General features: G+C 36.3%; 1 protein-coding gene across 4 annotated transcripts in view; it reads left to right on the top strand.

Annotated features, from left to right (window-relative positions):
- The window catches only part of GDAP2 (ganglioside induced differentiation associated protein 2), a 68,670-nt gene extending 57,249 nt beyond the window's left edge, over positions 1-11,421 (top strand). For all 4 annotated transcript variants that reach the window (XM_032360616.1, XM_032360617.1, XM_032360618.1 and 1 more), the window contains 2 exons: positions 5,806-5,949; positions 10,392-11,421. In XM_032360616.1, the coding sequence (XP_032216507.1) occupies positions 5,806-5,949; positions 10,392-10,439 (192 nt within the window). In that variant the 3' untranslated portion in view covers positions 10,440-11,421. The remainder of the gene's footprint in view (positions 1-5,805; positions 5,950-10,391) is intronic.
- The last annotated feature ends 2,369 nt before the right edge of the window (positions 11,422-13,790 follow it).

The following is a 13,790-nucleotide window of genomic DNA, read 5'->3' on the forward strand; positions in this document are numbered from 1 at the left end:
AGTACAATCCATAAAAGAAATTGGACTTCATGAAAATTAAAAACTTCTGCCTTTTTAAAGATAGTTAAGAGAGTAAAAAGGCAAGTCACGGCCTAGGATAAAATCTCTGTAAATAGAGCATTTATCTGATAAAGGATTTCTCTTTAGAATAAATAAAGAAATCTCAAAAATCATTAATAAAGAAATCACTCAATTTAGAAATGGGCAGAAGATTTGTGCAAGCATTTCCCCAAAGAAAATATATAACTGTCAGATAAGCACATGAAAAGATGTTTAGCCTAATTAGTCACTAGGAAAGTGCAAATTAAATCAAAATGAGTTAACACTGCACTTCTGTTCGAGTGGCTTAAAGACTGACCATACCAAATGTTGGTGAGAATGTGGAAGAACTGGCATTCCCCTTCGGTGCTTATCTGAATGTAAAATGTTACAGAAACTTCGGCAGTTTCTTTGAAGAATTTCAAACAGTTTATTTAAAGAATTAAATGTATACCTACCAGGTGATCCAGCCATTCCACTACTAGTATTTACATGAGACAAATGAAAACGTACCCATACAAAGACTTGTACACAAATGCTCATAGCCCCTTTATTTGTTATAGTCAAAAACTGGAAATAACCTGCATGCCCATCACTGAGAGAATTGACAGCCAAACTGTGGTATGTCCATGCAATAGGATACTACTCAGTAATAAAGAAGAATGAACTCTTGATACATAGCAGCAACATAAATGAACCTTAAAATAAATAAGCCGAGTAAAAGAAGCCAGACAAGTATAACACGCTGTATGATTTCATTCATATAAAATTCTAGGGCATACAAACTAATATGTAATTACAGAAGGCAGAGCAGTGATTACCTGTGGACAGGGAGAAGGAGTGGGAGGGAGGAATTACAAAGGACCCTAAGAACCTTTAGGAGTGATGGCTATGTTCTTTTTCTTGATTATGTTAGTTGTTTCATGGGTGTATACATATATCAAAACTTAACAAATTGTATACTTCAGTTATGTGCAGCTTATTGTGTATCAATTATATCTTACTTAAAAGAAACATTAAAAAAAAAAAAACCTGCAGTGAGAGACTACTACACTGCCACCAGAATAGCCAAAATTTAAAAGACTGGCAATGCCAAATACTGCCAATGATGTGAAGTGACTGGAATTCTCCTACATCATAAGTAGGAATTGGAAATTGTGCAACTACTTTGAAAAGAGTTATAAAAATCTCTTATAAACTAAATATATATCTCATCTGTGACACATCAGTGCCACTGCTAAGTATTTACCTAAATGAGCTGAAAACATGTGCCAAAAAAGACTTCTATAAGAATGTTCATAGCAGCTTTCGTCATAGCAACCCAAAAATTGGACACAGCCAAGGTGCTGCCTGTCAGTAGGATTACAAATAATTAAGCTCTTGCACGTTCTCGTAATGAAGTGTTTCTTGGCAGTGAAAGAGAACACACTACTGATACACAGAACCACACACAAGAATCTTAAAAACATTAAGCTGAGTGAAAGAGTCCTTACATAAAAATTGATTATATGCTGTATGATTCCATTTATATGAAATTCTAGAGCAGACAAAACTAATCCATGGTAGAAAAAAAAACAAAACATTATTTGCTTCCATGGAGAGGGCCATAAGGGAAGAGGAGCATGAAAGAACTTCCTGGGATGATGAAATGTTTTGTATCTGAGTAGGATTTTTATATATATAATGTATTTGCCTAAATAGCAAAGTACAATTAAAATCTGTGCTTTTCATCAAATATAAATTTTATAGCAAAGAAACTGAACAAACCTTGAACTCTCATTAGAGATAATGAATGCTATAGTTGGGGACAGCTTTCTGATGTCTGCAGTTTACTTGGAAATGCAGCAAAAAAAGTAAGATAGATCAACAGATGAATAGAGGGATGGGTAGATATGTGTTAAAACATAAGGAAAATGTGAATGATTGGTGGCTAATACTGGTGTTCTTTTAACTTCAGTGAATACTTGAACATTTTCATAATTTTCTTTACTTCTGTTATAAATTCAGATTTACCAGTATAGTGTTCATTTGTACTAAACTTATAAAACTGTGTGGCCACTCTTTGCTAAGATATGACTTTAATCCCTCCTCCTCCACAGTAGAGAGTCTATAAATAGCTATCCAGCCTGTGGCATTGATGGAAGCACATTACCAGAAATTTCAGTGTTAGAGCCACCAGCCTTGGCTGCCACACATTGGAATTGCTTCAAATAGGAGTCAGTGGCAGGCTGGGCAGAGGCTGAAGACCAGATATATAAAGTGAAAAGCATTATGTTACCTCTTGATAACATTTTGCAATGGGGAAAATGAGGGAGGATAGAGAGAGTAAGACCCATGTGTAATGAAATCCATCCATTATTTTATACTAAGTCAAAAACTCTAAATGGGGTGTTTATAATTATAAAATAATGACATGAAATCAAGGGATAATAAAACAATCGAATCACACTGTTCTGATTTCAGTACTCCTCAGATCTTTTCCAGGACACTCCACCCAAAGTGGTAATAAATTGACTGCTCATATAAATCACTACTCTTTTTTTCTTCTTTGAAGTTTACTAATACAAGGCAAACTAACTATTTAAACCCACTCTTGATTCTGGCTCCAGTAGATTATTTTAGTACACACATGTACTAAAGTCTTTTATAGTCTTTTCCTAGTTTATATTATTTTGTGATCCTGTGCTCTTGGCTTTCCGTTTGTGAATAATTGGGTGAAAGAATTTCTAGCATTTACAAAACATCACAACAGTCCTTTTTCAAATTTTAAATTTTCATCGGTTCATTAAAATAAGAGGTAATAAGTAACATAAGTTTATGTAAATGCGTATTTATGACATAAATTATTGAAAATTAAAAGCTAAGTTATAGAAAACTGAAATTTTAAGAAGCAAAGACAGTGCTCTTGAGTGTCCCTGAACAGAAAACTGGGTTTTTCCTTCTGTCTACTTTGAGTAATTTTCTCTTGCCAATACCTGGAGGATGTGAAGGAGGTAATGACAGAAAATGGGACAGAGAAATGTTTTTCTCTTTCGCAGATTGTATGCCTGAGGTCACTGACTACTCTCCCCAACCCAACCTTCTCTTTGTGTTTACCACCGCCACCCCACTATGTCGTTTGGTGTGGCATATACAGGATTCTTTGCCTAGAACTATACAATTAAGAGGGACCTTAAAGATCATGTAAGTCTAACTTGGTTGTTTTATAGAGGAAGAACTTGAGGTGCAGATTGAAGTACAATGTATTTTTATTGTAGAATGAAGAACTATTAAACCACCCCTAAAGAGTATTAAAATAGTACACCCAGAAACTCTCACCCCTCCCTTGAGTTGTTAATTCTTCCAACACCTTAAATTCCCTACTTTTTTTGGTTGTTAATTACACACTGCATATGGTACTGTATAAGACATTCCCTGCCTTGGGGAATTTACAGTCTATTTAGAGAATCAGATAATACAATACAGAATACTAATTATGCCATAGCATGAATAAACAAAATGTTTGTTGGAACATTTAGAGGCTCCTTTCCAGTTTTGGGTGGAAGTATGGTCAAAGAAGTCCTCCTAACTGGGGTGAATTTTGATCTAAGCTCTGAAGAACAATTGCCAGGCATATAAAAGCAGCATGTAAAAAGCTTCAGAGGCAAGAGAACAAAGGCACAAGAGTTTTCTGCTTAGGCCCTTACAGTTCTGTATTTTTCCCATGCGGCAGTGGCTCCTTGCATATATAGGTATTCACCTGTTTCTGTGGGCCATTCATTGCATTTAGTACATTTTGCCTTAGGTAGTTGTCATGCTTCTGCTTATAATCTAGCTCCTCTGCTAAAACCCAAGCCCCCTTTAGAGGAATAGCTCTATCACTGTTACCCTGTATCACCGACAGCTCAGTGCTTAATACACAGATGACCAATAGATGTTTAATTCCTTGCACACATGTTTAATCTCTTAACACAGCCATCGGGTGCTTCTCTGTTTGGATTTTACAATCTTCCTAGTTCCTTAAGCTCTTTCTGGAATCTGTAAAATGTCTGTGATCTCTCCATAGCTCTTACTGGTTTATTAGCTACTTCTGTGGCTAATTGTAGTTAGAGCTCCTAATCTGGAAGTGTCACTACTCTAGTTTGCAGAAAATGAGATATATAACACTGTGTATTTTAAAGAAACTGATGTCAAAAACTGATTTGGGGTATGTAAATAAGTGACTGTTTAATTTGATTTAAATTAACCCACCTGGTTCTAGCAAGGCCAGGTGCCTCCTCTCTTCTCCATCACCCCCCTCCAAATAAACTTGATAAGATGGGAGGGGAGAGGGTTCAGAGGATAATGTTAATATTTGAGACCTTATGCCAGTCATTGGTAGTATAGCCAAAATAGAATAGTGACTCAGACTGTAAAAATCATTGTAGAATAAGTTCTATCTTTATTTACTCATTCTTTATCAAATACTTTGAGAATGATGGTTCCATCTGTATCTTATAAAACTTTAGACTATTATTCTATGATTGTCTGCCAAGTCCTAGGGAAATTACAGAAATAGACATAAGAAACTAAAATACTAGGAATTTATAAAATACTAGGAAGGAATAAGTGCTCTAAATGCAATGGAAATTTCAGGTATTACGAATTCAATAGAAGAGAGAATCTGGAGCTATAAGGGAGAAATAATGAAGGAAGTGAGTCTCTACCAAGTGCAGACTTGGACAAGATCCTGACAAGTTAGTGCAGTGTTGTCTGTTCTTTCGTACCTATTCTCATAAGGAGGTACAAAGAAGTATGTCATATTAGGGGCATGAAATACGTGAAAGGCTTGAATAGCACCTGGAAAATGTGGTAAGATTGACATCAGTGGCAGATGCCCAGAGTGTTGTGTGTGTATAACATACCCAGCTATACATTCGTAGTGCACTGTCCCAGTGCCCGTGTTCATATGCACATGTTTCCTTCTGTAAATAAAATGGGGATAGCAACAATATTGTATCTACCTCATAGAATCATTGTGTAAGCCATTGGTAAACATGACTAGTTAAGACTGGCATTTAGGTAGATGGACAATAATTTGTGAGTTCTAGTTGTTGCCTAGTTTATGTAGTATTGTTTGTTATTAAGAATTTTTTTTTTCTTTTTTTGGAGCCAACAAATTTTGCAGACTAGCTTTTATAGGGGGATTGCATGTTGCAAAGTGAAATGAGCAAAGGTGGCTCCACAGAAGATTTACTTTGATTGATAAAGAAAAAGACCACATGCCAAATGTTAGCTGAAAAATAAATGTATCAAATATTGGAAAACTTTTCAGTCTCATTTGAAAAAATGAAAAGAGCTTGTGAATTTGGAGATGTTAACCATTTTCAGAGTAGCAATGAAGGAATTATTCTACCAAATAATGCCGGGGATTTTGCCCACAATCCACAGTTAAGAAGCATTTGTTGCATGACAACATACTACACACAAAGGAGTATAGAGACACCTAAACAGAAGCAAAAGCTTCCTGAAACACTTTGCTCACCCTTACTGCCTTCCCCAGTAATTGTTACTCTAATGTTGTTCCTTTTTATTGTTGTTTTCACTGCTGTTCATAATCCATTAAACTGATTGCATAATTCACTGGTGAACTACAACCCATACTTTGAAAAACATTACTTATTACAAGCTTTTTCTGACATGCTTTCAATTTTGAAACATAGTTTCTCCCTAGTATAAATCTTCAAAACTATGTTTGTATTTCTAACTTTGCCACTGGCTTAAATTGTTTTCTCTTCTCTTAATCAGGTATCAACATGGTTTTTTACCACCTTTTCTGTCTCGGGACTGAAGGACAAAATCCACCATGTGGACAGCCTCCACCAGCTATTCTCTGCCATATCACCGGAACAGATTGACTTTCCTCCTTTTGTCCTTGAATATGATGCCAGGGTAAGAAGTACCAGGAGTTCTCCCTCACCTGGTGCAGTATCTTAGCTTTTCTGTAGGGCACTGCTGATGGGCACAACATCCTTTGATTAGAAGAGGATATGAATGCTTAATGGGTATTTAAAGAAATGTTCTAGTAAACTTGCTAGTATCATTTAATGTTCTTTTCCTACAGTAAATAGGAAAACTCTTTGTCCTAAGAGAGGACTTTTTCCCCAGTAAGTTTTTCAATAGGAGATTTTCCTACTGTTGGTTTGAAGCCAATCCTTGCTTATATTGTCCATTTTCTACCACCTCTGCCTAATTTTCTTAAGATTGATTAACTTTTTATCTATGCAAGTAGAGTCAGAAGAATCTGTTGGTGTGTGACATTTTTCAGTATTAATTCAAAACAGTAGGCTATCTTAGTAGCCTTTACCCTACTAAAGGTTTCATTTTGCCAAAAGTTTATATAATGTTTTTAAGAGTATCAACCAATAGTATTAGTATAATTACTTATAGATGCATTTATGAATATATTACTTAAACACTGATAAAGGGCTACTCTTGAATTTTATCAAAGCTCCATCCCATTGTGTTTATTCGTGCTTTAGTAGTTCAAAAAAAAACCAAAAACAAAAGTAAGTAACATACTTGGCCAAAAGATCATCAGTCTCCTTATTTAACTGTTGCTGATTACATATTTTTATGCATGAGTCAGGGAATATATTTGAAGCTTATATTCAGTTTGAAATGAATTATTTTTCCCTAATTATTGTACAGCATGTATACACTAAAATAACTATTCTGCAAGACATTTTCTCTCTACCATTTCTTTAACTTCAGCTATAATTTCTGTCTCCCTTTATGTGAAGAGCAGAGTATTTAATGTGTTCTAATGGCTAATAAAATTTCATGCTTGGCTTTTGAACAAAGAGGATTTGTAATTGAAGCAGCTGGGTCAAAGATACAAAGATTACTGAATGGGGGGGAAGAACATCAGTTTGTGTTTATTGTAGATTGCTGGAATAGAAAATGGCCTTATTGTTACTCTTTTGAAGTATACATCTCTCATTAATAATTTAAAAAATGGGTAGCAGGAAATGAAAGACACTAAAGGATATTTTGTGACCAAAAATTCAGAATGACAATTCAAAGCTAGTGTCTGGATTTATAATTTATTTTCTAGGGTATAGTATACAGGTTGGATTGTATTGATTAGAAAACCCCAATGCCTGTTTTTTAAGCCAACACATTTTCTATATACTTAAGGGCCTATAAAGCCAACTTCCAGTTTCAACACCACACTCAAACTTTGTTTTGTTTGCTTCTTTTAGGTTTTTCTTATATTTTTCTTATATTTTATATATCAAATGATGTGCTAAATCAAAATTTAATAAAATAACCTATAATCTCAGAACGCCTGGGTAGTTCAGTCAGTTAAGACTCTGAGTGGGGCTTAGTTTTTCATGATCTCGGGGTCTTGGGATCCAGCCATGCGTTGGGCTTTCTGCTCAACAGGGAGCCTGCTTCTCCCTCTCCCTCTTCCCCTCCCCTCACTTGTGCATACATGCTCTGTCTCTTTCTAATAAATAAATAAAATCTTTGTTTAAAAAAAAAACCTGTAATCTAACTCTTGGGTGATTGGATCATCTCTCTGTGCCTGTACTAGAGCTCTCTAAAATTGAGATATTAGGCCATCTGTATATAAAGGCCAAAGAGAGATATAAAAACAGGGAAGAAACAAAAGAAGTTGTTAGGAGATGATGTGGGAAGGCCCAGTAGAGGGCAGGTCACTGGATACTAGAGCTTTACATGTTACTTGTAGCACTTTGGCTTTGTGGTCTGTGGGGAGTATTCTGCTGTTATATTTCTGTTTAGAATGATGGCAAAAGAAACAGCATAGAAACAGCATAACTAGGGAGGTTAACACTTTGGGCAGGTAGACAAGTAAGAGGCTATCAGTAGGCCAGAGGAGAAACGAGACCAGAGCTAGGGCAGCAATAGTGATAATGGCAATGTCTGGAAGATCTTAGATTTAGAAGTAAACATTTTAGGAAATAAAATCCACAGCATCTGGTGACTGAGTAAACCATTAGGGGAGATGAAAGAGGAAGGATGCCTAAGGTGACTACAGTTTCTGCTGTAGGAGACTTGGTGGACGGTATTGCTGCCATGCCAGAGAGGCAGTTTGAAGGAAGAGCATTGGGGTGAGGGTGTTGAGGGAATGAGAGAGAAGAGACAGGTGGAATGTTCAGTCTGTGACACACTAGGATTGAGGTGGAGATCCAGTAAGTGGTTAGATACTATCCTGTAAAGAAATATTTGCCTTTGCTAGGAAAATGAAATATATAATCAGAGAAAAGGAAATGGGTATAAAATTGGTTAATTTATTGTCCTATTCAGTTGTGCCTTGCACATAGTAGGTGTGACAGGGCACAATGTGTCATGGTTGACTGGTTTCCGTGGCCTTCTGTCTTCTGGGTCTTTTGTGACTTTGAACAGTGACGTAAGTTTTATAGGCGTGAAAGGAGTCTTTGAAGGTAATTAGAAGGTAATTTTTATCTCTCTATATCAAAATGTTACGGAGACCATTTCAGAAAGGCTGCTAGTCAGCATTCTTACAAATATAAAATACAGTCAAAGAGAGGGTACACAAATTTACCTGGCAACCGTTCTTCACATTTCTAAGATTGTTAACAGAAATAGAGAAAATGGATTGCTCAGCGGTCTTTTTGCACAGTATGAGACTAATATAAAAAGCTGTGTTACATAGCATTAAGAATTAGATTTGCCCTTCTTACTTTATCACAAGTTAATGTAGAAAGGAAAACCTAAAAATATTTGGTAGTTACAGAGTGGAATGGAGAAATCTTAAAGATGGATAGTGAACTTCAAAACAGAGTTCTCTCTTCAGGCATGTTTCTTAAGCATAGCTTCCATATATGTTGAGGCTATAGGAGTGGTAAATATAACAGATCTTGATAAGAAATTCTAAACTACAAAAAAAAAAAAGTTTTCATTAATTTTTTCTCAAGTATCCTGAAATGCAGCCAATCTTAGGGTTTGTTTCTACCTAATTTTTAAAAAATCTTGTTAATACCTGGTCAGATTTATAATCAAAAAGTAAATTTTCCTAGATCTTCTCTTATTTTTCTAGCTATGGTACTGTATCAGTTCTTGCTCCAGAGCATGTGCCCTGAAAAATGTCAGGGCTTTTAGGGGTACCGGCAGGAGGGGCGCTCAGTCGGTTAAGCGTAGGACTCTGTTTCAGCTCAAGTCATAATCTGAGGGTCGTGAGATCGGCCCTGAGTTGGGCTCCACACTGGGTGTGGAGCCTACTTAAGAATCTCCCTCCCTCCTTATCCACCCCCACCCCACTCACGCTCTTGCTCACCCTTTCCCAAAAACAAAAAAAAAAGTTTCTGATACCCTTAGTTACTCAAATAACATTTAACCATCTACTCTTTTCAAATCCAGTTAGATTTAATGCTCCATCATAACCAATAGTGTAAATATACCATAAAGCAATGCTACTTTCAGCTGTGTCTCATTCTCCATTCCTATTATCTACATTAATGCTAAACATTTCTGTTTATAGTTTACTGAAAAACTATTTGTCAAATACTTTCCTTAAAAATGAGAAATGAGGGGTGCCTGGGTGGCTCAGTGGGTTAAGCCTCTGCCTTCAGCTCAGGTCATGATCTCAGGGTCCTGGGATCGAGCCCCACATCAGGATTTCTGCTCAAGCAGGGAGCCTGCTTCCTCCTCTCTGTCACTGCCTGCCTCTCTGCATACTTGTGATCTCTGTCAAATGAATAAATAGTGTCTTTAAAAAAAAAAAGAGAGAGAGAGAAATGAATCCCAAATCCCATAAATGTAATCAAAGGTCCATTTACTGTCAAATTAACTGTCTTCACTTTTATTAAGATAAAGTTAGACAAAATGAAGTCAGAAAATTCAAACGTACTCTTCTGTTCCATCATTCTATATTAAGGTTCAGTATTCAGGAAGACAACCCACTCTAACAAAATAATCTGGGCGCTAGATTTGAATACACGAGGATTTCAATTCAGACTCCTTGTTACTGCTAGGTGAATTTAGGTGAGTTATGCAGGCTGTGTGATCCTCAGTTTCTTCTTCTGCAAAAAGTGGTTACCTACCTCATGGCATTACGTAAAGGGATAATGAAAGAAAGTGCTGTTATAAAGTATCTGGCATTTAGCATATTCAGTAAGGAATAATGTTATTGAAGAATATTATCATCCTAATGACCTCTGCCCACTTTATACCAGCTCTGGCTGACTGAAATGGAATCGTTTTGATGGCACACCTTGCTCAGGGTCAGGCATGAGCTAGATAGACATTTTACAAATGCGGTATCATTGACTATAAATCCTTTTCTTCACATTCCCATTTAAATTGGTTTTATTACTTAATGTTCTTGTCTTTTTTTTCTTCCACAGGAAAATGGGCCTTACTATACGTCTTATCCCCCATCACCAGATTTGTGACCTGCCATCTTTTAGTGCTACTGGTTTCCAAGGACATCACTTTCTCCACGAATCGCTACCTATTGAAGTGAAATTCATTTTTGCTGTTCAGATCCAGAGAGCCTTTTGTCCCCCACCTCTCTGGTATTTTTTTATTGACTGTATATTTTCTGGCACATAAGCAATCTGACAATGGTAGGCCGTTCTGAACTGCACACTTATTTTAAATTTGTATATTTGTATCAAAAGAAAATGTTCATTTTTAGAGGGTTGTTAATAGAAATTGGGGAGCAACTTTTGAGTATCTTCAGTTTCCTGAAAGGACACTGGATTTCCCATTAGACAAGCCACCAGTTTTGTTCACACCATTTCTTTAACGTTGCACGCTTCCTTTGTGTACTTAAGTGTTTCTCAAAATATATAGAACCAGTGTATGCTGACCGTATATGCATTGTTTCCTTCAGATCCTGGCATTACATTTCATACAGATAATTTGGTTATGGTAGAAGAAAACTGTCTGGGATCAAGGATGTGGAAATGCCTCTGATCAAAACATTGAAATCATTAGCAAAATATGGGTCTTGGAATCTTACTGCACCAGTGAAGATTAAGATTTTGGATTATATGTTTTGTTAAAATTGTCACTGTTCTAGTCTCAACAGTGGGGGAAAATAAGAAAACGGTATCTTCTGCCTTTTTCCTGTATTCATGGGTGATTTGGTGTCCTTTTTAAAGGACTGCACTCATTAGTACTCTTACGTGAAAGGCATCTATCTCCTGGACTCCATCACTGAGCCTTTAGAGAGGGTGCTGTCTCCCCAGAGTTGTGATTTTGTTGGGTTTTACAGCTGCTGCCTCTAAGGACATTTCCTCACAGTGTCTCTAGAGTTGCCTACGTTAAAATGGAGGAAGTGTGTTACAGTGAACAAAATTGCAGACTGCTGTTGCCACTCAGGCTCTATTTGTGCCTTAGCTTGCTTATGAATAAAAATTAGAATTATGATACGGACCTTACAGAGGTATCATAAGGCCAGCATGTAGAAAGGGCTTGTGATGTCTTCGGATGCAAAAATGCCAGGGGAGTTTGTGTAGGTGTCACTTCAGTTAGTTTTTAAGTGGTACTAAATGTACTTGAGCGTACTACGAGGCATTCCTCTTGGCCTTGGCACATTTTGAGTGTCTAACAGCTCTTGTCCTAAGACAAGAAATGTCTTAGGACAAGAGCTGTTACTAAAAAATCCCAACTCTGAGGAACTCCTTCCTACTTTGTCCAGAATTTCTTCTTGCCTCCTCCTCCCCCAGTGCTACACTTTAACAAGAGGCATCTGTTAGCCATTTTAAACATTTCTTCTTGAATTGAGGTCAAACCAGTATCATTTCCATCTGGGTGTCTTCATATTCTTTTTGATTCCTACACCCACCCACCCCCATCTCCCTCACTCCATCATGTACATTGGCAGTTCAGAGAAGAAAAAGTAGAACTGTTCTGTTCTAATGTGTTCAGGATCGGTGCTTCCAAAGGTCCCATTCCTCTGTGCCCAAATTAATTCTTAAGTGGATAAAAGAAACACTTCTTTTATGACAGAGAAATCCCCCAGTTGTATTAGCCCCGTTCCCTGTTTTCCCCTACAAACAAGAAGGGGCTTTACATTCCTTCAATAGGCCCTCATATCTTTTGCATGGAACAGACACATTTGCTTTGTGTCAGAAATCAAAGCCACTTGCTCCTTATATATGCTTATTGGGTGAAGGTTTCCTGTTACCTTCCCTAGGTCATCAGATCCAGACAGCCAGTCAGATGTCTACTAGTAAGCTTCCTCTCAGACAAGACTACTTTCAGTCCCTTAAGCCTTGAGCTTTAAAAATCTGAAAAATTACCTTCATCTTCTCCAGTCTATTGTTAGATCATATTTGAGGTATCTTTGCACTAGGAGCAATTATAAAAATATGCCAACTTTTCCTTTTTGAAAGTGGACTTGGCTATCTCAAATTGGCATTTGGCCTGAATCATTTCCTGTATAGATAATAGAGGCTGCAAGCTACTTTGCCATTTGAAAGGAAGAAAATTGATGTGTAGAATTTCTTATAAGCAATAATTTTGAAAGAATGTCCCTTTGCTATATTCATATGAGTATGTTAATGTCTAGTAACACAAGCAGGATTCTATATATAGTGAGATTCTCGTTCAATTGCTGTCTTAGGATATAAAGTTAGTGTGGAACTATATACGTACTAACTGCATTTTATAATTTAATGGTGACTCTAGATAAGGGTTGCACTTCTCAGTGAAACTAAATTTGGTATGGGACCAAATTCATGCTTTCATAGCTATCTAAAGTGTTATGTAATGAAGTTGTTTCAATGTATTAAGTCCTACCAAAGGAAGATAGTGACCTTGATAATGAAATGACTATGTAACGTTCCGTATATATCTGCCTTTGTCAAAAGGTTGGGTTGCCTGGAGAACACATGCCATTTTCAGAGACACATTAGAGGATAAAAGGATGACTGGGTGGAGATGAGTACTAGCATCTGATGTTAATTCAAAGCACCACCAACTCCTTAATTTAATTAAACTTTGGTCATGCCAAATGCTAGTTGAACTGAGTAAGAAACAAGATACAAAATATTAAGTAAATTCATTAATTCATGCAAGGCATAATAGGATTTTCTTAAACAAGTACCTTTCTTCAGCATATATTTGGATTCTTCTTAACTTATCTATATCCAAGTTTCTTGACAGTGAAGAAAAATTCGAAAAAAAACTGTCTTTATTAGACTCTCTTAAGGCTTAGAGACCAAGTGGTTTAAGATTTTCTTTTCTTTAATACACATCTTATTTCGTTGGCCAGTACCCTATTGTGTTTATTTTCTCAAAGGGATTCAGTTAGTTTGAGACTAAAGAACAGAGGATTTTTAGAGTATTTTTGATAGGAAAAATGAGTGTAGATTTTTTATCATATATGAAATCTTGAAGGATTAAAATATCTTGGGTTTCTAGAGAGGGAAGCATGTAACCACTCTAGTAGAAAAACATGGCTTGCCTTTTTTTTTTTTTTTACCTGTTTTCTGTTTGCTGAGATATCATTCAGTGAATTCAAACTGTAGATAATGGTTTCTTTTCTTTGCAATAGCTAATAGGAAAATGATAATATAGTTTCAGTATAAGCTAAAAATATCTCTTTGTGTTTCCCTGGATTGTCCATGTATGTATATATAGATGTATATAGAGAGTTTATATTGATTACTATATGAAATTATTAAAATTTGAAGTACTAGAAAGAGAAAGATTTTATGGTTCTAAGAACTGTGGATTGATTGTATTAAGGGCCCAAAGGACTGCAAAATAGCATATAATACACTTCTAAAATT

The sequence above is a fragment of the Mustela erminea genome, chromosome 10 (assembly GCF_009829155.1).
Source record: "Mustela erminea isolate mMusErm1 chromosome 10, mMusErm1.Pri, whole genome shotgun sequence".
Lineage (NCBI taxonomy): Eukaryota > Metazoa > Chordata > Mammalia > Carnivora > Mustelidae > Mustela > Mustela erminea.